Below are 23,905 nucleotides of genomic sequence, written 5' to 3'. Positions count from 1 at the left end.
GCCTATATGTTTTAATAAGGTTAGTATCACACCTCATGTAGCCTAGCCCATAGGCCTATATGTTTTAATAAGGTTAGTCACACACCTCATGTAGCCTAGCCCATAGGCCTATATGTTTTAATAAGGTTAGTCACACACCTCATGTAGCCTAGCCCATAGGCCTATATGTTTTAATAAGGTTAGTATCACACCTCATGTAGCCTAGCCCATAGGCCTATATGTTTTAATAAGGTTAGTCACACACCTCATGTAGCCTAGCCCATAGGCCTATATGTTTTAATAAGGTTAGTCACACACCTCATGTAGCCTAGCCCATAGGCCTATATGTTTTAATAAGGTTAGTCACACACCTCATGTAGCCTAGCCCATAGGCCTATATGTTTTAATAAGGTTAGTCACACACCTCATGTAGCCTAGCCCATAGGCCTATATGTTTTAATAAGGTTAGTCACACACCTCATGTAGCCTAGCCCATAGGCCTATATGTTTTAATAAGGTTAGTCACACACCTCATGTAGCCTAGCCCATAGGCCTATATGTTTTAATAAGGTTAGTATCACACCTCATGTAGCCTAGCCCATATGCCTATATGTTTTAATAAGGTTAGTATCACACCTCATGTAGCCTAGCCCATAGGCCTATATGTTTTAATAAGGTTTGTATCACAACTAAAGTGGCAAAATAACTTCTTAAAATTAATCACATTAATCCGCTTTACAAGGGGTGTAGAGCCTAACTGGCATTCATAAGCAGCATGTGAGTTTCAAGTTTGGGGAAGATAATTTTCACCATAAAAATGCACCGTTATAATAAAAGCATTACATGCATAATTGCATTTTGCGGTCACTTTTGATCATGGTGTTTTCCTGCTAATGGAACATTCCTACTTTGAAGAATCTCGAGCAGCATGTAGCCTAGTGGTTAGAGCGTTGGGCCAGTAACCGGAAGGTTGCTAGATCAAATCCCTGAGCTGACAAGGTAAAAATCTGTCATTCTGCCCCTGAACAAGGCAGTTAACCCACTGTTCCTAGGCAGATTGAAAATAAGAATTTGTTCTTAACTGACTTGCCTAGTTATATAAAAGGTCATTTTTATATATTTTTAAATCTCAAATATAAAATATATTTGGATTGTTTAACATCTTTTTGGTTACTACATGATTCCATGTGTTATTTCAGTTTTGATATCTTCACTATTATTCAATAATGTAGAAAATAGTAAAAATAAAGAAAAACCCTTGAATGAGTAGGTGTTCTAAACGTTTGACTGTATGTGTGCTCTCTAAGGTCAGTCAGTGAAAACTGCCAGGGCACAACAACATTTACAAATTGCACCTTTTGCATTCTACTATTACAACTCAACAGCAGAAAGTTGAAAGGCTGAATGAGTTCCTAAAAAAAAAAGTTTAATTATTTTTAAGTCGGGACCCGCAGTCCGCATTGATCCGGTTCTGGGTCCGGACCGCGGCCCGTATTGATCCGGTTCTGGGTCCAGACTGCGGTCCGTCACTTGCGTGATGTATTGGTGTCTCTACCTTCTTGCCATTTGTAGTGTTGTCTGTGCCCAACCATGTTTGTACCACGTTTTGTGCTGCTACAATGTTGTGCTGCTGCCATGTGTTGCTATCATGTTATTGTCATGTTGTCTTGCTACCAGGCTGTGTTGTCATCTTAGGTCTCTCTTTATGTAGTGTTGTCTCTCTTGTCGTGGTGTGTGTTTTGTCCTATATTATTATTGAATTTATTTTTAACACCCCATCACATGATCCCTCTGACACCCCATCACAACAGGGCTGTGACTGTAATACCTACGCTAACCAATACTAATATTTACTTGACCAGCAAGGAATTATTGCCCCAAATATATTCAAACACTAGGCCTACATGCTAATTTGCTGGGAAATATGTAAGTCACACAACTTAAGTACCACTTTCAAAGATCCCCAGGGAACTGACCCACCATTTGATTCCTCTGAGTCTGGTAGCAAATGAAGGCCTAATGAAAGCCATGTGATGTTTGAAAGGAGCCTTTTCTCACACAGCCTGCCAGGTTAACATGTCTGCTGATTTCTCTAGCAGGAAGAGGGGAGGAGGTAGATAGATGCCAGCTACACGTAAAGGAAAAGGAGAATGGAGGGAAACAGAGCAGAGAAAGAGAAGGGATGTAACAGGAAGAAAAGCGCACCAGAAGGTTTTGGCGGAGGGTCAGGAACCAAACAGCAAGCTATACTTGGATCCTTCCCAATAATGGAGGAATTAAAAAGAGTTCAGTTCACACAAAGACAACGGCTAGGTGCTTTACAGTATGTCAATAACACACTCAAATCCAACAGGGGGCAATTCCACAGTAACAGAGTGACACTGAGACTTTAAAATGTATGTCAAACAAAAAAACAATGATTGCAAAGTTAAACCAACCATATAACTCTGTGCACAAGGACTACATTGAACAATTTCCACAAAAACACATTTACTGAAAGAACAGTGCAGATGCAAAGTACTTCAACCAAATGACGGCACAAACAGCACAAACCATCATTCTGGATTCAACAGGTGACTAGTTCAAAAATGCATGAAAGTAAAGCATGGTTGGGTTTTTTATTCTGAGCTGTTGAGACTCCTTTCTTGAATTTAGCCAAATGTGATGCAGCTTTGGTTTTCTAGGACAGCTAGGGGGCTGGTCATATGGCATTTTAGGGCCATCATGACCTCACTTTTAACCTTTATTTTGAGCCTTTCCAGAATTGAGAATTACACCAACAATGAAAGCAATTGTCTGAGGATGGTGCTGGACCATCTGATATAAAAAGAACAAGGGAACAGTTTGTCACAAGTCATGTGACATGATTGTCTCGGACACAAGGCTCTAGGCATAACCACCACTCACCAACCACATTGTTACATCATAGACACTGACAACACTTCCTTCAAAATGAACACAAAGTGGCTCGGTGCCTAATTCTTTTCAAGTCACACACATAGACGCCAAAGATTTTAATAACTAACCCAAAATAGACCAGATCCTGTCGTTTCCAATCGGAGCAAATTAATCAAAGTGGGCAGAACAAACAAGGAGGTGGGCAGAGCCAAGCACAAGCTAGTGAGATCCTATTGGCGCATTCTAGCATTTAATTGCATATTTCCATTAGGGAACGCCTACTCTAAAGTGTGCGTGTGCAATAACTCAATTCATCCTGGCACTTTGGGTGAAATCCATCTGGCTCCATCTTCTCCCACTGCCGGATACTGGGCTTCCTCATCACCATATCTGGTAGTGAGTGGAAACGCCAACCGGATGCTTCACACTTATACATCGGGTGAAATATCTGTGGAGATATTGTAGATGCACCCAGGCAGAAATTCAACACACACAGTATATGTTTGTTTATTAAAATCCCCATTAGCTTTTACAGGAGCAGCAGCTACTCTTCCTGGGGTCCAAGTATGGGACAGTTAGACAGTCACATGCATGAACGGACAATCAGACTGGAACACACGATACACTGGCTGAAACTGAAAAAACAAACCACTTTAATAGTTGCACTGACACATTTACACAAGAAGATGTTGTTTCATGTTGGTGTCTCACACCCTGACACCCTGCTCTGTTCCCCTGCTCCCAGCTCCTTATAAAGGCTGTTTTGTCAAGGCTTTCCCTCTCCCTCTCCCTCTCCCTCTCCCTCTCTGAACTGAAACAAGCTGCTGATGTTTCCTCCCTTCGTCTCTCCCCTACATCTATCTCTCTCTCTCTGTCTCTTCCCTCTGTCTCTCCCCTACATCTATCTCTCTCTCTGTCTCTTCCCTCTGTCTCTCCCCTACATCTATCTCTCTCTCTCTTCCCTCCGTCTCTCCCCTACATCTACCTCTCTCTCTATCTCTCTTCCCTCTGTCTCTCCCCTACATCTATCTCGCTCTCTCTGTCTCTTCCCTCCGTCTCTCCCCTACATCTACCTCTCTCTCTCTGTCTCTTCCCTCCGTCTCTCCCCTACATCTATCTCTCTCTCTCTGTCTCTTCCCTCCGTCTCTCCCCTACATCTATCTCTCTTCCCTTCGTCTCTCCCCTACATCTATCTCTCTCTCTCTGTCTCTTCCCTCCGTCTCTCCCCTACATTTATCTCTCTTCCCTTCATCTCTCCCCTACATCTATCTCTCTCTCTCTGTCTCTTCCCTCCGTCTCTCCCCTAAATCTATCTCTCTCTCTCTCTCTGTCTCTTCCCTCCGTCTCTCCCCTACATCTATCTCTCTTCCCTTCGTCTCTCCCCTACATCTACCTCTCTCTCTGTCTCTTCCCTCTGTCTCTCCCCTACATCTATCTCTCTTCCCTTCGTCTCTCCCCTACATCTCTCTCTCTCTCTCTGTCTCTTCCCTCCGTCTCTCCCCTACATCTATCTCTCTTCCCTTCGTCTCTCCCCTACATCTATCTCTCTCTCTCTGTCTCTTCCCTCTGTCTCTCCCCTACATCTATCTCTCTTCCCTCCGTCTCTCCCCTACATCTACCTCTCTCTCTCTGTCTCTTCCCTCCGTCTCTCCCCTACATCTCTCTCTCTCTCTGTCTCTCCCCTACATCTATCTCTCTCTGTCTGTCTCTTCCCTCTGTCTCTCCCCTACATCTATCTCTCTTCCCTTCGTCTCTCCCCTACATCTATCTCTCTCTGTCTGTCTCTTCCCTCTGTCTCTCCCCTACATCTACCTCTCTCTCTCTGTCTCTTCCCTCCGTCTCTCCCCTACATCTATCTCTCTCTCTCTGTCTCTTCCCTCCGTCTCTCCCCTACATCTATCTCTCTTCCCTTCGTCTCTCCCCTACATCTATCTCTCTTCCCTTCGTCTCTCCCCTACATCTATCTCTCTCTCTCTGTCTCTTCCCTCCGTCTCTCCCCTACATTTATCTCTCTTCCCTTCATCTCTCCCCTACATCTATCTCTCTCTCTCTGTCTCTTCCCTCCGTCTCTCCCCTACATCTATCTCTCTCTCTCTCTCTGTCTCTTCCCTCCGTCTCTCCCCTACATCTATCTCTCTTCCCTTCGTCTCTCCCCTACATCTACCTCTCTCTCTGTCTCTTCCCTCTGTCTCTCCCCTACATCTATCTCTCTTCCCTTCGTCTCTCCCCTACATCTCTCTCTCTCTCTCTGTCTCTTCCCTCCGTCTCTCCCCTACATCTATCTCTCTTCCCTTCGTCTCTCCCCTACATCTATCTCTCTCTCTCTGTCTCTTCCCTCTGTCTCTCCCCTACATCTATCTCTCTTCCCTCCGTCTCTCCCCTACATCTACCTCTCTCTCTCTGTCTCTTCCCTCCGTCTCTCCCCTACATCTCTCTCTCTCTGTCTCTTCCCTCTGTCTCTCCCCTACATCTATCTCTCTCTGTCTGTCTCTTCCCTCTGTCTCTCCCCTACATCTATCTCTCTTCCCTTCGTCTCTCCCCTACATCTATCTCTCTCTGTCTGTCTCTTCCCTCTGTCTCTCCCCTACATCTATCTCTCTTCCCTTCGTCTCTCCTACATCTATCTCTCTCTCTCTCTGTCTCTTCCCTCTGTCTCTCCCCTACATCTATCTCTCTCTCTGTCTCTTCCCTCCGTCTCTCCCCTACATCTATCTCTCTCTCTCTGTCTCTTCCCTCCGTCTCTCCTCTACATCTATCAATTCAATTCAATTCAAGGGGCTTTATTGGCATGGGAAACATGTGTTAACATTGCCAAAGCAAGTGAGGTAGGTAATATACAAAAGTCAAATAAACAATAAAAATGAACAGTAAACATTACACATACAGAAGTTTCAAAACAATAAAGACATTACAAATGTCATATTATATATATGCAGTGTTGTAACAATGTACAAATGGTTAAAGCACACAAGTTAAAATAAATAAACATAAATATGGGTTGTATTTACAGTGGTGTTTGTTCTTCACTGGTTGCCCTTTTCTTGTGGCAACAGGTCACAAATCTTGCTGCTGTGATGGCACACTGTGGAATTTCACCCAGTAGATATGGGAGTTTATCAAAATTGGATTTGTTTTCGAATTCTTTGTGGATCTGTGTAATCTGAGGGAAATATGTCTCTCTAATATGGTCATACATTGGGCAGGAGGTTAGGAAGTGCAGCTCAGTTTCCACCTCATTTTGTGGGCAGTGTGCACATAGCCTGTCTTCTCTTGAGAGCCATGTCTGCCTACGGCGGCCTTTCTCAATAGCAAGGCTATGCTCACTGAGTCTGTACATAGTCAAAGCTTTCCTTAAGTTTGGGTCAGTCACAGTGGTCAGGTATTCTGCCACTGTGTACTCTCTGTTTAGGGCCAAATAGCATTCTAGTTTGCTCTGTTTTTTTGTTAATTCTTTCCAATGTGTCAAGTAATTATCTTTTTGTTTTCTCATGATTTGGTTGGGTCTAATTGTGCTGTTGTCCTGGGGCTCTGTGGGGTGTGTTTGTGTTTGTGAACAGAGCCCTAGGACCTAGGACTATCTCTCTCTCTCTCTCTCCGTCTCACTCTCGAATCCATATATGGGAAGAAAGCAAATGGGGGTTATTCTGATTGCCAAGCTGATGCATCAAGAACCAGTTTCTGTCTTCTGTTCTGTAGGCTTAGCTGTTATCATGTCAGCTGTATCTCACCATGACAACACCATCTATCTATCCCTTCAGAGAGACCATGTTAACATTTCTAGATGTTCAACATATTGACAAAAATGACTGGCTGGGCTGTTAATAAAGCCTCTCAGTGGTCATCAGTCAGTGTATTCGAGAAGTTAGGCTAGGGTCTGCTTTGCTCACTGTTCAGCTGCTGGAGTAGTTTGGTTACTAGAGTTCGGCTAATCAGCTGCCACAGCCTTTCAACAGTCGTCAGCTGTGTCTTCAGTCCCGGCGCTGCAGGGGGACTCTTATCTCTTTGTGCCCTTGTCTGTCGCTCTCCCTACAGTTGAACTGGCTGCTTTAAGGCCTGCCAGGCCAGCTGAGCTCTCCTCCTCTAAGTGCCTCTCATCTCACTAGAGGAAGACAGGGACTGGGACTGTGAGCAGTCAGGCTTGCATATCCGCTAGTTTCAACCACATTTACAGCAGTGATTTCAAAGGCAGTGAGAAAAAGAAAACGAGAGAGACACAGACAGAGAGAGACACCAGGGTTACAGTTGAGCTTGGGACAGTCAAGTAAGTCACGAGTGGCAGTGCACAAAAGAAAGAGAGGGGGAGAGAAAGAGAGAGGCAGAGAGAGACTGTGACAGTCACTGAATCACATTGTGCCGGTAATGATAACCATCTCATTTTGAACCTAGAGAACTCAGCCACATGCACAAGCTTGACTGGCTTAGGGTGACTTCTGGCTATTCATAAAGGGATCCTACACACACAGTTCCCCATCATAAGCTACTAAACTGTATTATGTGGAAGTGGAAGACTGAGAAACGGCATGAAGATCTCTACTCATATCTGTGTGTTGGTCTGGCCTACACCCTTTCCTTGTAAGAAAGGTTGCATAATACAATCAATCAATGAACAGCACATGCCAACACTGACACTGAAACTCCCTTCCCATAGCTGAAAGACCAGGTGGTGTGCTCAGCTACTTCAGGGGTACAGTAACAGTACACACACCATGTGTCTGTCTGCATAGAGAACAAGGACAGGTGTCTTATATCCACACAGGTGACATCCTGCAGGCGAACACCTGACTACCTTGTTCAGCAGGTACAATTTGCACCGAGTACCACCTGTGAAAGTTCTCTGGGGAAAAGCCTTGTCCTGTCATGACCTGACTCTTGTCCATGCCTGGCTGTCAACAGATGCCACTGCCAGGCTGACTGGACAAGGGGGTAACAATGCAACAACAGTAAGGCTTATCTATACCTGAAGTAACACAATTCAAGGCTACATGGCCAGATATTAATTTGCACAAAGGAAAATTACTGAAATTCTGCAGCCTGGTATAGAATTCAAAACACCTGCACACTGTCAACAACAACTCCACCAAACACTGATCAAATACAACTTTAGGACAGAGCTTTCCTCCACTGGGGCTCCCGAAGCAGGTTTATATGCAAATATTTGAATATAGTTCAGGATAATGGGGAGGAGGGTGCGTGACAAGCTGCATAGTTGTTTTGTCGACTGCTGCTTGTATTTCAGATGAGTGAACAAAGCTCACCTGGTCTGGCTACGTTGCCATGACTACCGCTATGCGGGTACCCTGATGTAATTTGTTAGTCATCAGGGGGCCACCAGCTAGCTGGCAAACTATTCATCTGCCAATGCCGATTATGGAATTTAATACCAAGCAACTAGCTAACGTAGCTATCTTTTTAGTCCCCTTCATTTGTAAATAACGCTAACGTAAGGTTAGCACGATTATTTGATCTGCAAACAAATAACGTTAGCTAAACGCCCATCTAACACACGATTGAGTGCAATATACTGTACAGTAGCTGCCTGGGTAGAGCTAAGTTAACTAGCTAACGTAGATAGATAGTTACCGAGAAAAATAACCAGCATTACCTCTAGTTAGCAGATAGCCCCGCTAGCCTAACTAACGCGTTAGCTACCTAACTGCTTTCTCCAGCCAACTTAAATTGAAAGAACACTAACGTTATATATCTAACTAGCTAACGTTACTGACTAGCTACTGTCTAGTTTGGACATAAAACCAAATATAACAAAATCTGTGATAAATCCTTTCGCAAAACTTGGCCTTCATAGTGATGCACAAGCCTTGAACGTTGACGTTCGTCCAGCAGCCCACTGCACTGTCGGAGCTAGCAATCTAACAACAGACGCATTAGCTTCAAATTATCCTGTTCAAAGGAGACAACATATTTATTGAAAACAAATATGCATGTAAGTGTCGAATATCTTACCTGTGTCCACAATTGTGTTTTATTCCAAAGACGGTTGACATAACATTGCACAAGTTAGCTTGCTACTTCTGCAACACCATTCTTTCTGTAAACAGAACCCAAACCCCACGGTAACGGCGCATGCGCAGTACAATGCCCTAGTTGTCAAAGTGTAGCCGTGCAAAATATATTTTTTTTAAGTCTATTTGAGAAAATTAAGAGGCACTGAGTGTCTGAGAAAAATCGAATGAAGTGTCAAATAAGTATTCTGCATAGGATTCAGGCATACCAGTAATGGCCCCGTGAACATGTGGTGAAGATCAGACAGTGCATCACCAGAAAATGTGGATGATGAACATATGGTTCTTCTTGTCGCCACCTACTGTGTTGGAATGTACGATCAATCAACTTCTACCACACCCTCCACCCTCCCCCCAAACCCAATTAAACGTTATCTACAATCAGGTATTCCCAAACTGGGGTCTGCCGAATAAAAATATTATTCACATAAAAACATTTATTTTACAAAAATAATAAAATAAAATGAAACCATCTAGTGTTCTGCGAAATAACAATACAATGTCAAATACAGGTAGCCTAGTCAAATAATTAATATCCAATCACATTATCTGTTACTTTCCAGCGGGAATTCCACTAACGGTCGGTATGAAGCCAAACGTAGCCGCTACTCATTCTGTTTGCTCGAAAATTGATAAATGGTTCAAAAAAAGTAAGGCCCACGTCCATAGAGACACATACCAGCTCTACTGATAGTACTGCTACTACCAGCAGTACTACACCTGCACCTATTGACGACACAAGTTGTTCTGCTTCCACGAGCACATCCAATGCTAGCATCAGTAATTCTACATTTGTTGTTAGCTCAGCTAGCATGGACACTGACAGTTTTGAATCTGAAGCAGCCGAAGAGCTACTGCCCCCTTGCGAACAACAGACAGGGACGATGGTCCATCGAAGAGGCGCAAATATGATGAGTACTACATTGATTTGGGGTTCACTTATATTGGGAGTAGTCCCTTTCCTCAGCCACAGTGTGTTATATGTACAAAGTACTATCTCACAACTCGTTGAAACCTTCACTCTGCGCAGACATTTAGCAACAAAACATGCCAATTTGAAAATAAGCCCCAGGAGTTTTTTGAGCGAAAATTAAGACGACTTTTGAGTAGTAAGACATGTATTAAAGCAACATATACCATTAATAAGAAGGGGCTAGAAGCATCTTATATGGTGAGCTACCGTGTGGCTAGGACAGGCAAGCCCCATACTATTGTAGAGGACTTAATTCTTCCTGCTGCTGCGGATATGACTGGGACAATGCTGGGGGAAAAGGCAAAAAAAAAAAACAGACAATGCCTTCATCAAACAACACTGTTTCACGATGCATCAGTGACATGGCAGGAGATGTTTTGAAACAATTACTGCTTTGCATACAAGCCAGTGAATTCTATGCGTTACAGTTGGATGAGTCAACAGACGTGGCGGGCCTGGCACAGCTCCTGGTATATGTCTGTTACGTTTAAGGAGGGTCAATTAAGGAAGACATCCTCTTCTGTAAACCACTGGAAACTAGGATAACAGGAGAGGATATTTTTAAAGTACTGGACAGCTTTGTGACATCAAATGGACTTTGGTGGTCAAGATGTGTTGGTATCTGTACTGATGGCGCAAAAGCCATGACAGGGAGACATAGTGGAGTGGTAACGCGCCTGCAAGCAGTTGCTCCTGACGCCACTTGGATACACTGCAGCATCCACCGAGAGGCTCTTGCTGCCAAGGGAATGCCTGACAGCTTGAAAGACGTTTTGGACACTACAGTGAAAATGGTTAACTTTGTTAAAGCAAGGCCCCTGAACTCTCGTGTATTTTCTGCACTATGCAATGATATGGGCAGCGACCATGTCACGCTTTTACAACATACAGAAGTGCGCTGGTTTTCAAGGGGCAAAGTATTGACATGTTTTTATTTTATTGAGAGACGAGTTTAAAGATTTCTTTACTGACCATCATTTTCACTTGTCTGACCGCTTGCATGATGACGAGTTTCTCACACGACTGGCCTATCTGGGTGATGTTTTTTCTCACCTGAATGATCTGAATCTATGATTACAGGGACTCTCCGCAACTATATTCAAAGTGCGGACAAAATTGAGGCTGTGATTAAAAAGTTGGAGCTCTTCTCTGTCTGCATTAACAAGGACAACACACAGGTCTTTCCATCGTTGTATGATTTTTTGTGTTCAAATTAACTCAAGCTTACGGACAATGTCAAATGTGATATAGCGAAGCACTTGAGTGAGTTGGGTGCGCAATTACACAGGTACTTTCTTGAAACGGATGACACAAACAACTGGATTCGTTATCCCTTTCATGCCCTGTCTCCAGTCCACTTACCAATATCTAAACAAGAGCGCCTCATCGAAATTGCAACAAGCAGTTCTGTGAAAATTGTATTTAATCAGAAGCCACTGCCAGATTTTTTAGTATCCTGCCGTGGTAAATCGCGCTGTTAAGACACTGATGCCCTTCGCAACCACGTACCTATGTGAGAGTGGATTCTCGGCCCTCACTAGCATGAAAACTAAATACAGGCACAGAATGTGTGTGAAAAAATACTGAGACTCTCCAATACAATCCAACATTGCAGAGTTATGTGCATCCTTTCAAGCTCACTCTTCTCATTAACCTGTGGTGAGTTATTCACAATTTTTGATGAACAAATAAGGTTTTATATGTAAGATGGCTAAATAAAGGGGAAATTATTGATTATTATTATATTATTATTTGTGCCCTGGTCCTCTTTGTCACTTCCCACGAGCCGGGTTGTGACACTCGTTCTTATGTTTAATAAAAGTGTGTGGCAGTGTTACGTAAGTCGTTTGAATGAGGAGACCAAGGTGCAGCGTGGTAGGTGAACATCTTACTTTTATTTAAATGAACACCGAAAAACAACAAAATACAAAACGAACGTAAAGTTCTGCAGGCTACACAGCAACTATACAAAATCAAGATCCCACAAACTAAGGTGGGAAAAAAGGCTGCCTAAGTATGATCCCCAATCAGAGACAACGATAGACAGCTGCCTCTGACTGGGAACCATACCAGGCCAACATAGAAATACAACATAGATTGCCCACCCTAGTCACACCCTGACCTAACCAAATAGAGAATAAAAAGTCTCTTTAAGGTCAGGGCATGACAGGCAGGCATACAATGATGGCAAAAAACAACATTTGAGAGTGCGCTGACCCTGGTGCTAGAGGGGGTACGCAGCTGGAGGTTGAATGTTAGAAGAGGTACGAGACTATAAAAAGTTTGGGATCCACTGCTCTATATCATGCTGAAACACCATTAGAATTGTTCAGCATGTCAACAACCATTTCAACAGTAACATCTGTTACCCCCAATATCTCTTTTTCCGTCTCAAAAATAACCTGGCATTTCTGCTTTCCACAACCCGGGTCGTATTGAAGACCTTACCAATAAAAGCTATGAAGTCAACTTTATTCATTATCACACCGCACGTTCATGGGCACAACATTTCTGAACCGGTCTCGAAACCATCCTGGACCATCAGAAGCACCAGACCCGACAGTAGGTCCACTTACTACAGGTACATCCATGTAAGATCCATCAGTCTGACAGTAGGTCCACTTACTACAGGTACATCCATGTAAGATCCATCAGTCTGACAGTAGGTCCACTTACTACAGGTACATCCATGTAAGATCCATCAGTCTGACAGTAGGTCCACTTACTACAGGTACATCCATGTAAGATCCATCAGTCTGACAGTAGGTCCACTTACTACAGGTACATCCATGATCCATCAGTCTGCACTGTAGTTGTACCAATCTGTTTTCCGGCCTCTGCATATGATACATCATGACTGATCCTGTATCTCTGAGCCTCTCTAGCCTCTCTCTGTAGTTGGCATCCACCAAAAGCTGTTCTGTGTTTTGCCCCATAATTACAGCACTTAACCTTCACATTGCTTCCACATTCACCATAATCATGTTCCCCTCCACACTTGGCACATATTTTCTTTCCTTTACTCTGAGCAGCTACATGTCCCATTCTTTAGGCATTTAAAACACCACAGTGCATATGGGACAAATTCTCTAACATTAAAACTAAGGAAGACTTTCTCAAACCTCAGCATCACTGATAAGCTTTCACTTCTTTGACCCTCTTTCCTACTGATTAACCTTTTGGCCTCAATCAATCTGCCTTCCTTCACATTCTCTTTAATATCAACTGTGGACGTAGATATTGGGACCCCACTCCCCTCAATCTAGCATAATCACCAGGGACATTGCTTTTAATCTTCTTCCCATTAAGCTTTTCCATTTTCAGAATCTCCTCTTGCTGAGCCTGTCTACCACACAATGTTAATAATCTACCATTTCCAATGAAACAAGCTCATTTCACTTCCCCTACCTCTTTCTCTATGGCATTAGTGTCACGGACGTCGTTGTAAGGATTGTCTGACCAAAGTGCAGCGTGGTATGGGTTCAACATATTTATTTAGTGAACCGGCACAAAAAAACAATAAAGCACAAACGAAACGTGAAGCTAATTTAGTGCTCACAGGCAACTAACCAAAAACAAGATCCCACAAAAACTCAGTGGGAAAAGGCTGCCTAAATATGATCCCCAATCAGAGACAACGGTAGACAGCTGCCTCTGATTGGGAACCATACCAGGCCAACATAGAAATAAAAAAACTAGAGTACCCACCCTAGTCACACCCCGACCTAACCAAATTAGAGAATAAAAGGCTCTTTTAAGGTCAGGGCGTGACAATTAGTTAGTTGGATAGGGTGTAAGTGAGGTCCTGTGGTCTCATCAAACACCACTTTCCACTCCAACACATCACTATTATTGCTTCCTACCTTGGCCCTCTTTATGCTTTCTTTACTAGACGCTCCACTGCTTTCTGCATCATGATCTCTCTTCTTCATATGTCTTTCCACTACCGACCATTCTGGTCCTTGACCCTCATCCTCCCGCTCCATACCATCAGAACTGACACACATATTGTTCTCATTCCAGCACAGCTGTTGCTTCACCATCTTTTTCTGTATTTCCTCCCTCTCTCACACTCCCCTCTGAACATATGGTTCTTGTTGCAAATTGGTGTAACTCCCCTCCGCCATCAAAACCCTGAGGAAACATTGTATCAGAATCTAAATTCAGGTTCGGCAACACCATGGTAAAGGCCATGTAAAGCTAGTTCTTCCTGTCAAGGCTTGTTTCATCATGTTCCTGGACTAAAGAGTGTGAAATGTTACCTCAGAAAGGTCTGTATCTACCTCTGGTATATTCTGTTGAAATAGAGCTAGAGGGGAAGTGTGTACAATAGGTAACCGTAGCAATATTCACAGGCAGCCCACCAGGGGGAGCCATTCACACTTGATCTGAAGCTTTATGAATATTTAACCTTTTATTTAACTAGGCAAGTCAATTAAGATAAAATTCTTATTTACAATTGTGTACACCCGATGGGACTCCCAATCACAGTCAGTTGTGATACAGCCTGGAATCGAACCAGGGTGTCTGTAATGATGCCTCTCGCACTGAGATGCCGTGTCTTAGACCGCTGTGCCTCTTGGGAGCCCAGAATATGGGCCCAGATCCGAAGTTCTCAAAGCAGTTGAAACAGGACAAAGTCACATATTTTGTGTTTGTTTTTCATTTATTGTAGCATGCAAAGTTTCAGGTACTGACATCTCCCTCAGACCAGGTCTGCCTGGTCCATCAAAATAGTATCAGAGTATTCTACTTGGCCAAGCTGTCAGTGCAGGAGCAAATAGCACACAAAGACAACCAACAGGTCAGGCAGTTGGCTGGTGACATCTGAACACAATCAATACTTCAAACTAAGAATATGGTTCAGGATATTGCCTTGCAATGCAGGGAAACCTTTCACAAAGTGATATTTCAAATGAAATAAATGGAATACATATTATTCATTTAGACATTTGTTTATGCTGTCTCAGCCAGTTTCATCATTCTGAAACCTTTATTTGTCCCTCTATATCAGTATTTATTTAAATAGCTGATTACATTTTGTTGTATAAACGAGCAGTTAGTCCATCTAACGATGGTGCCAGCTGTGTACAATAATGATGGATGTGTGCACCATCTTGTATTTCATTAACATTTCAATCGAACAATAGATTTGCAAAGAAAATGTCTAATACAGACATAAATATTCAAACATCAGTTCCGTCATAGTTGTACAATTGACAAACAGGCAAATGTTTTCACCTTACAAGACCATCCTCGGCTAACTTTGACTATTCAGCAAATTTTCAAAATTCAACTGAAGAAGCAGACTTGACTTATCCAGAGTGAAGTACTACAACTCAACCAATGATGGTAGTAAGTAATAATAATAATAATACATTGATCGTTATCAATAATAAAGCATTTCAGAAGCAGTAAACAGTCAAATGCTGCAGGCAGGCTAAAATACTTGGCGTGGCCACACAGTGGGCATGTGCAGAACACTTCATCGCTGGGTGTGTTGTATCACAACTACAGAATCATGTACTTCCTCCTTCGCCATGACAACAAGAGGGACTAGCATGCATGACCTGGGGCACTGGCTGGATAGTGGGGAGTAAGAACATCTTGCAATGATGACGTGGGAAGTGCAGTGCGATCAGATCATTACACCAGTGAGTCATTAGACAGGCACTGGAACACTCTGGGAACTCTACCTACATTACTCCCTGTTCTTAATGTGCACATTCCCTTCCCAACTGGGTAATACTATTGGTATTGAATCCAAACATAAAAGAACACATTATAGCAAAATTATAAATCCCTCCTTAAACACAATTTATGTGGTGAAAAGTTACATTAAACTATATTCATTAATGAAAATATTTGCGCACATGACCCATAATATTCAGTGCTGAAGATGCGTTCAGGGGTGTAATCATTAGCCAAACAGTTGCAAAACATTACGTTTTGCAACTAAAATGAGAGTTTCTATTGGACAAATTCAGGTATGTCCCTCCTCGTTTCGTTCCGTTTGCTTCCTGCAACAGAATCGGCGTAATGAATAAACCCTTCATCAGTAGCTTAGCAACATAACTCCTCCATCACTAAGGGCTGCAGAGACTAGGCTCTAGCACTCCCTGCTGGAACAAACCTAAACTACAGGAGCTAGCTAGATTGGTCTAGAATCACAACACTACCCTTGAACTTGACCAGGTTCTAAACCTTAATAGACTCCCTGGTCCCTCCCACATCTTATACCCAAAGGCCCCTATCCCCTAAAGGGCCCTGTCCACCGTTAGACAACAATGGACTCCGCTGATTGATTGTACACAATATGACACTAAGACAATTTCTTAAGTCAAAGTCTGAAACAGGAACAGAAGAGCAACAGAAATACAGTAGCCTGTCAGTAATGCTAAGAGAATGGATATACTGTATGTCTTTATATTTGTATGGGGCAGTCCTTAAGAATTGTCAATCACTGGTCAAGTTGTGTCTCACTTAGCCTGTCTGCTTCCTTTCAGACCGTAACAAAATAAACCCTATTATAAATAGGAGAGTTTTTCTAAGTGCTGCAAGTTAACACATAGCGTCACCCGAATCTCTTCACCCCCACAGGCAGGAGAAGACAGCAAACAGAACGTTCAGTGCACAAAACTGCAGTAAAATAACACTGACCCTTTTAGGCCAATGCATGACCCTCGGTAGCGATCACATAATGATGATGGACTGTATTCGTTAGACTGCTTGAAACATGAATATAGAGACAGACTGATGGGTCAGTTTCATTTCTTCCCAAACATGACCACCAACAACGAAACAAAACAGAGATCCCGATAGAAAATATTTTGACAAATAACTTCACGGAAGTTAGCAATGCTTGAAAGAAAATAACAAAACATTCGTGAAAAGTTTGAACAGGGACCAAACTAAACAAAGACAGCGTGAAGGAACACAATAATCACCTGCTGGTTTGTTGACAATCTGTCATAGTAAACACAGGTTATGAGTTTGATGCACAGAACCAAAAAGAGCTGCAACAACCAGTTTACATTGTGAATATATGTCATGTGATTACACTGTACAGATAACTGTAAGTATGACGTATCATTCCATCACAGCAGATCACTACAATTCAATCCCTGGCTGCAGTTGCACAGAGGATAGCAATAAATGATGGTGCCAGAACCACTGAATACTGAAATCTGTTGAATATATCAAGGATTGTTGATACATGTTGTACTGTTTGGTGTTTTTAATGTATTAACCCCATGGTGAAGACTAAATATGAAGAGATATTTTACGAACATAAAAAAAAGGCCACAATTGTGCATACATGTGAGTGCGGTGACATCTGATTGATCGTCATCGTCTTGAATCTCATCTATGAAATGCTTGAGACCAACAAATGACACATCACACAGGATAACACGGCCAAGCCTTAGGAACCTTTGATAGGCTACTACAATGTCTAAAGTAGATGGGAGTTGGACTAGAGCAACATCTAGTGTTGGTATCCTTCATCTCTTCCTGTTTATCTTCCTCTTTTAAGACATACAAACCCTGTTCAATTAGCGCTGTTTTTTTTCAAAGTAAAGACTTGGAATTTTTCGAGAGGCAAATATCCTTCCTATGACTACAAATGCATAGTAATGTGCTGTTATTGTCATCAGCTCAATGTCAACAGATGCTGATCGCATACACACACACAACAGTGCTGAACACCTTTGTTACCTTGGAAACATTGTAGAACTAACAAAAATAAAACTATTGGATGCCATGTGAAGCATGATAATCACCATCATATCATCATTATAGGAAGTGGAGAGCGAGCAGCACACACAAACAAACACTTGATCAAAAAAAGACCCTGCCGAGATGAGAAAAGAGGAAATGCGACGGAGGCTACTGGTGTGTGTCTGAACTATACATCTCTCTTTGTCATGTTTGAAACAACACTACCTGTGGTCTAAAGTAGCATACTGTATATAATATGCCCTCAGACTGGTGATATTAGTGGGGTGAGACCTGATCGCTGTCTGATGATACAGGCCTATACAACCCTAAGATGTTACTGTGACAGCAGGTGTAGGAGCTGTGTAGCGCTGGGCCGGGACCACCGCTCGGGACCACCGGCTGGGACCACCGGCCGGGACCACCAGGCGTGGGGGTGAGGTGTGTTTGCCCTCTCAGTTCCCGTTGAGCAGCATCTCAGGGCCTGTGTTAGGGCAAGGGCCCATGTCCCCCAGTCTCAGAGGTCCGGTCCTCATCATCAGCTTCCCCACGCTGAGGCCTCCTGAGCCCAGACCTCCAGGGGAGAGAGACCTCCTGGAACACAGAGATGCAGTATGAGCTCTGATCAGTAACCAATGAGTAGAAGAGATCTCTGCCCTTTATAGTTCTTGTCAGAAACAGAGAAGCTGCAGTAAGGGAACAGTTGTTTCATTTATGCTGCACTTACTCACTTACTCATTTATGCTGCACTTACTCTGTAGGCCTATCTGATGTGTGTATGACCATGTTATGACCATGTTATGACCATGCCTGCCAGAAAGAATTACCCTCAGGGATAAATAAAGCTTATTGAATTGAATGTTTGCGATAAGGGAGAAACCACATCAATATTGAGCCATGCTACTGGTGTGTTTAGTGTTTACTTGTCTCACGTTGCCAGACATCGGTTGAGGCTAGTTGTTGACCGAGCTCACCTGAAGGCCATCTTCTTCAGCAGTTGAGCTTCCATCTTGTCTGCTGACAGCTTGTCTGTCTGTGTCCTCTGGGGTTCACTGCTGGGAGGGGTGAGGAGGTGGGGCTCTCTCAGCTCCAGGTGCTTCTAAGACAACCAGAGAAAAAGTCAGACGGAGAGAGTAGACATGGAAAACATATAGTTGATCTAATCAACTAACTACATTACAAAGTCAGATGTTGCAATATTCTACCACTTTACAGATCCCAGATCATCCCTTATGGGACACAGACACCAATCAATCAACCAATCAATTAATCAATCAGTCAATAATGAAATCAACCAATCAACCAACCAATCAGACACATAGTCACTGCACCTTAGACTGTTGACTGTTGTCCTGCAGGTCAGTGTCCTCTACGTCTAGTACAGACAGCTCCAGTTCTACGTCTCTGTCCAGTTCACGCTCTGTCGTGTCTTTACGGTAGTCAGTCTGCAGCATGTCTCCTGCACCAGCCTGCTCTCCACTGCTGAAGGACCGCCGACGGGCGGCTAGCTGTTCACTGTTGACATACAGGAATGGTGGCAATTTAAGATTATCTACAATATCTTCATAGTATGTGTTGCTTCAGATATGCAACATTACAGTAAAACAGTGGCTTTGTATTGTACTGTAATGTACTGTATTGTACTGTATGGTACTGTTATCACATGTGTATTCTGACTGAAATGATGTAAATAGCTGATGTACTGACAGCAGAATGAGAGACTTGTGGAGTACAGAACAGAGGACTAGATTCCCCTCCAATCAAAGCTACAGAGAGACTGTTAGTCAGAGTCAGGGGGGGGTTACAGAAGAGAACGTGAGCAGCAAGCAACGACAGACCAGAGAGATGCTCTATGTTTAGTCTGAGGAGAGAACTGACTGCAGCACAATGAAAGAGGAGGAGGAGGAGAGAAGGGGAGGGAGAAGAGGAGGAGAGAAGAAGAGGGAGAAGAGGAGGAGAGGGAAGAGAAGAGGAGGAGAGAAGAGAAGGAGAGGAGAGAAGAAAGAAGAGGAGGAGAGGAGAGGAGGAGAGAAGAAAGAAGAGGAGGAGAGGAGAGGGTGAAAACAGCACTTCCAACACAGTCATGATGAGCAAGCAAATTCTCAGCTGCATACATACAATAGGACCTCGAAGTAAAAAGACAAGATAAAAAAGACAAGATATAAAAGACAAGGTATAAAAGACAAGGTATAAAAGACAAGATAAAAAAGACAAGGTATAAAAGAAAACAGGACAATGCCTTTGTTTAGGGTGAAGAGAGAAAGGGGGGGATGGGATGGCTCTACATGGTATATAGTATAGTATTATATAGTTTCGTATAATATAGTATTACATAGTATAATATTATATAGTAGTATATAATATTTTATAGCATAGTATTAAATAGTATAGTATTATATAGCATTATATAGTATCGTATTATATAGTATTGTATTATATAGTATAGTATTATATAGTAGTATATGGTATAGTATTATATAGTATTTTATAGTATAGTATTAAATAGTATTATATAGCATTGTATAGTATTACATAGTATAGTATTATATAGTATAGTATTATATAATATTTTATAGTATAGTATTAAATAGTATAGTATTATATAGCATTGTATAGTATTATATAGTATTGTATTATATAGTATAGTATTATATAGTATAATATTATATAGTAGTATATAGTATAGAATCCATACTGTACCCCTCTAGGAAACTGGAGTGGCTGGAAGAGTCAGACCCCCCGGAGCTCCACCTGTAGTCCCCATGGCCGATGTGTGGACCATAATCTGTTAGAACCATAGATTTACAATAACAACATTGAGCAAAACTATTACAATACATTTTCCCACCCTTGTCAAGACTATGCTTAAGTGAATGCATGGGAGCACTGGCTGCAGTGAACCAGGGCTCTGCTGAGCCTGCTGAGAGCTGGTGCATTCAGAGACTGGCCTGGAGATGAAAGAAAACTTTATGTTCACGCTCTAATCCCCCCACATATTGAGAGGATTCTGCTCTGTGCTAGCCTAGCAGCTGGTCCTAAAACACATATTGAGAGGATTCTGCTCTGTGCTAGCCTAGCAGCTGGTCCTAAAACACATATTGAGAGGATTCTGCTCTGTGCTAGCCTAGCAGCCGGTCCTAAAACACATGTTAAAGAGGATTCTGCTCTGTGCTAGCCTAGCAGCCGGTCCTAAAACACATGTTAAAGAGGATTCTGCTCTGTGCTAGCCTAGCAGCCGGTCCTAAAACACATGTTAAAGAGGATTCTGCTCTGTGCTAGCCTAGCAGCCGGTCCTAAAACACATGTTAAAGAGGATTCTGCTCTGTGCTAGCCTAGCAGCTGGTCCTAAAACACATGTTAAGAGGATTCTGCTCTGTGCTAGCCTAGCAGCTGGTCCTAAAACACATGTTAAAGAGGATTCTGCTCTGTGCTAGCCTAGCAGCTGGTCCTAAAACACATGTTAAGAGGATTCTGCTCTGTGCTAGCCTGGCAGCTGGTCCTAAAACACATGTTAAAGAGGATTCTGCTCTGTGCTAGCCTAGCAGCCGGTCCTAAAACACATGTTAAAGAGGATTCTGCTCTGTGCTAGCCTAGCAGCTGGTCCTAAAACACATGTTAAAGAGGATTCTGCTCTGTGCTAGCCTAGCAGCTGGTCCTAAAACACATGTTAAGAGGATTCTGCTCTGTGCTAGCCTAGCAGCTGGTCCTAAAACACATGTTAAGAGGATTCTGCTCTGTGCTAGCCTGGCAGCTGGTCCTAAAACACATGTTAAAGAGGATTCTGCTCTGTGCTAGCCTAGCAGCCGGTCCTAAAACACATGTTAAAGAGGATTCTGCTCTGTGCTAGCCTAGCAGCTGGTCCTAAAACACATGTTAAAGAGGATCCTGCTCTGTGATAGCCTAGCAGCTGGTCCTAAAACACATGTTAAGAGGATTCTGCTCTGTGCTAGCCTAGCAGCCGGTCCTAAAACACATGTTAAAGAGGATTCTGCTCTGTGCTAGCCTAGCAGCCAGTCCTAAAACACATGTTAAGAGGATTCTGCTCTGTGCTAGCCTAGCAGCTGGTCCTAAAACACATGTTAAAGAGGATTCTGCTCTGTGCTAGCCTAGCAGCCGGTCCTAAAACACATGTTAAAGAGGATTCTGCTCTGTGCTAGCCTAGCAGCTGGTCCTAAAACACTAGCATATTTGAAAGAGAAAATTAACTAGGGAATAACAATTCTGTTGGTTGAACATCTTAAGTTTTTTCTTCTGCTGTCATTTCACAGTAAATCAGAGACATAACAAGTCATAGAGAGGATATATAAAACATTACAAGAGAGATATAATAATGTATAATATCTTATTCCTTTACATTTGAACTCCAATCCCCCATCCCCTCCTCACCTCTGAAGTTGATGGGGATGGTGCTGTTGCTTCCCTGGCAGGCTGTGGCCTGGACCGGGTCGGTGGTGTGGTACCCTGTACGGGAGGCGCGGGATATCGCCCCCCATTTGGAGATGATAGGCCCTTCTCCAAATGGTATGATGGGCCCCTCTCCAAACGGTATGCTGGGGTCCTTGTCTTTCAGACGGCGGTAGGTCTCAAACGGTATGCTGGGGTCCTCGTCTTTCAGACGCCGGTAGGGCTCAAACGGTATGCTGGGGTCCTCGTCTTTCAGACGGCGGTAGGTCTCAAACGGTATGCTGGGATCCTCGTCTTTCAGACGGCGGTAGGGCTCAAACGGTATGCTGGGGTCCTCGTCTTTCAGACGGCGGTAGGTCTCAAACGGTATGCTGGGGTTCTCGTCTTTCAGACGGCGGTAGGGCTCAAACGGTATGCTGGGGTCCTCGTCTTTCAGACGGCGGTAGGTCTCAAACGGTATGCTGGGGTCCTCGTCTTTCAGACGGCGGTAGGGCTCAAACGGTATGCTGGGGTCCTCGTCTTTCAGACGGCGGTAGGGCTCAAACGTGTGTAGCCACCGCGTCCTTTCACCATTGTCTACTTCCTGAAAGACAAAGCATTAGTAGAAAACATAGACATTTTCATTTGTTAGTATAGGCTATGTCACAGTAATTGCCTAATTTGTCATATGATGCTAGACTATATTGTTATGTTCTGTAGGATCTATATGTGTCTGTGTGGCTGTTTGGTTGAATTAAGAAGGCATGTTGTGAGACCCACTAAGTTTTCGGAGCGGGAGTGAGCTGAGGCCTTGTGATGCTCTGGTTCAAAGGGGCTGATGCAGGTACTGATGGTTCCACAGGACCAGGGAGAGTAGTGGGACAGATTCTCCTCTCCACGGAACTTACAGTTCATACACTGACCACTACCACCGTCATCATGCTAGAGAGAGAGAAAGAAAGAAAGAAAGAAAGAAAGAAAGAAAGAAAGAAAGAAAGAAAGAAAGAAAGAAAGAAAGAAAGAAAGAAAGAAAGAGAGAGGGGAGAGAGAGGACGAGGGAAAGAGAGATAGAGAGAGGGGAGATAGCAAGAGAGAGAGAGAACGAGGGAAAGAGAGATAGAGAGGAGAGATAGCCAGAGAGAATGAGAAAGAGAGAGAGAGAGAGACATTTGAAATGTCTTTATTCTTTTGGAACTTTTATAAGTGTAATGTTTACTGTACATTTTTTATTGTTTATTTCACTATTGTTTATTATCTATTTCACTTGCTTTGGCAATGTAAACATACGTTTCCCAAGACAATAAAGCCCGTAAATTAAATTGAATTGAAATTGTATTGAAATTGAGAGAGAGAGAGAAGAGAGGGAGGGGAAAAATAATGGAGAGATGGAGGGATGGGGATGGGGGACAGAGAGAATAGGGGGGGGGGAGTTATGAAGACTCCCAAACACACACTGCGACTCTCTATGCTATAGCAACCAGTTGCCCAGCAACAGTCACAGTCTAAAATAGCTTTGGATTCAACACAGCTTTTGGGCCAGAATCAAAAACACACACAAACAACATATACAGTACTGTATAAGTCAGCATTCTTTACCTTGATTTCATGGGGCAACAGAGTGGAGAAAACTGATTACAGTATGCCTTTTATACTTGTGCTATACACAAACTTTCTCTTTCTCTCTCTGTCTCTCTTTCTCTCTGTCTGTCTTTCTCTGTCTCTCCCTTTCTCTCCCTGTCCGTCTCTATTTCTCTCTGTCTGGGTTTCTCTCTCTCTCCCTTTCTCTCCCTGTCCGTCTCTCTCTCTCTCTCTCTCTCTCTCTCCCTGTCTGTCTCTCCCTCTCTCTCCCTGTCCGTCTCTTCCTCTCTCTCCCTGTCCGTCTCTTCCTCTCTCTTCCTGTCCCTCTCTCTCCCTGTCCGTCTCTCTCTCTCTCCGT

General features: G+C 43.1%; 2 protein-coding genes across 6 annotated transcripts in view; both read right to left on the bottom strand.

The window, feature by feature from the left end:
• The window catches only part of LOC139538258 (rab GTPase-activating protein 1-like), a 175,538-nt gene extending 166,431 nt beyond the window's left edge, over window positions 1–9,107 (bottom strand). For 2 of the 3 annotated variants that reach the window (XM_071340109.1, XM_071340116.1), the window contains exon 1: window positions 8,839–9,103. The gene's annotated coding sequence lies outside the window, so the exon portion shown is untranslated. Of the gene's footprint in view, window positions 1–8,838 lie in introns of all 3 variants that reach the window. The other variant, XM_071340122.1, reaches the window with a different exon arrangement.
• A 5,410-nt stretch (window positions 9,108–14,517) lies between these two features.
• Window positions 14,518–23,905, bottom strand: part of LOC139537966 (roquin-2-like) — a 48,149-nt gene continuing 38,761 nt past the window's right edge. For 2 of the 3 annotated variants that reach the window (XM_071339904.1, XM_071339887.1), the window contains exons 14-19: window positions 22,750–22,911; window positions 21,973–22,573; window positions 20,287–20,371; window positions 18,918–19,101; window positions 18,561–18,685; window positions 14,518–18,180 (exon numbers count right to left, since the gene is read on the bottom strand). In XM_071339904.1, coding sequence (XP_071196005.1) covers window positions 18,042–18,180; window positions 18,561–18,685; window positions 18,918–19,101; window positions 20,287–20,371; window positions 21,973–22,573; window positions 22,750–22,911 — 1,296 coding nt within the window. In that variant the 3' untranslated portion in view covers window positions 14,518–18,041. The remainder of the gene's footprint in view (window positions 18,181–18,560; window positions 18,686–18,917; window positions 19,102–20,286; window positions 20,372–21,972; window positions 22,574–22,749; window positions 22,912–23,905) is intronic. The other variant, XM_071339895.1, reaches the window with a different exon arrangement.

Source organism: Salvelinus alpinus, chromosome 1 (assembly GCF_045679555.1).
Source record: "Salvelinus alpinus chromosome 1, SLU_Salpinus.1, whole genome shotgun sequence".
NCBI lineage: Eukaryota > Metazoa > Chordata > Actinopteri > Salmoniformes > Salmonidae > Salvelinus > Salvelinus alpinus.
This window is presented reverse-complemented; position numbering and strand designations above follow the sequence as displayed.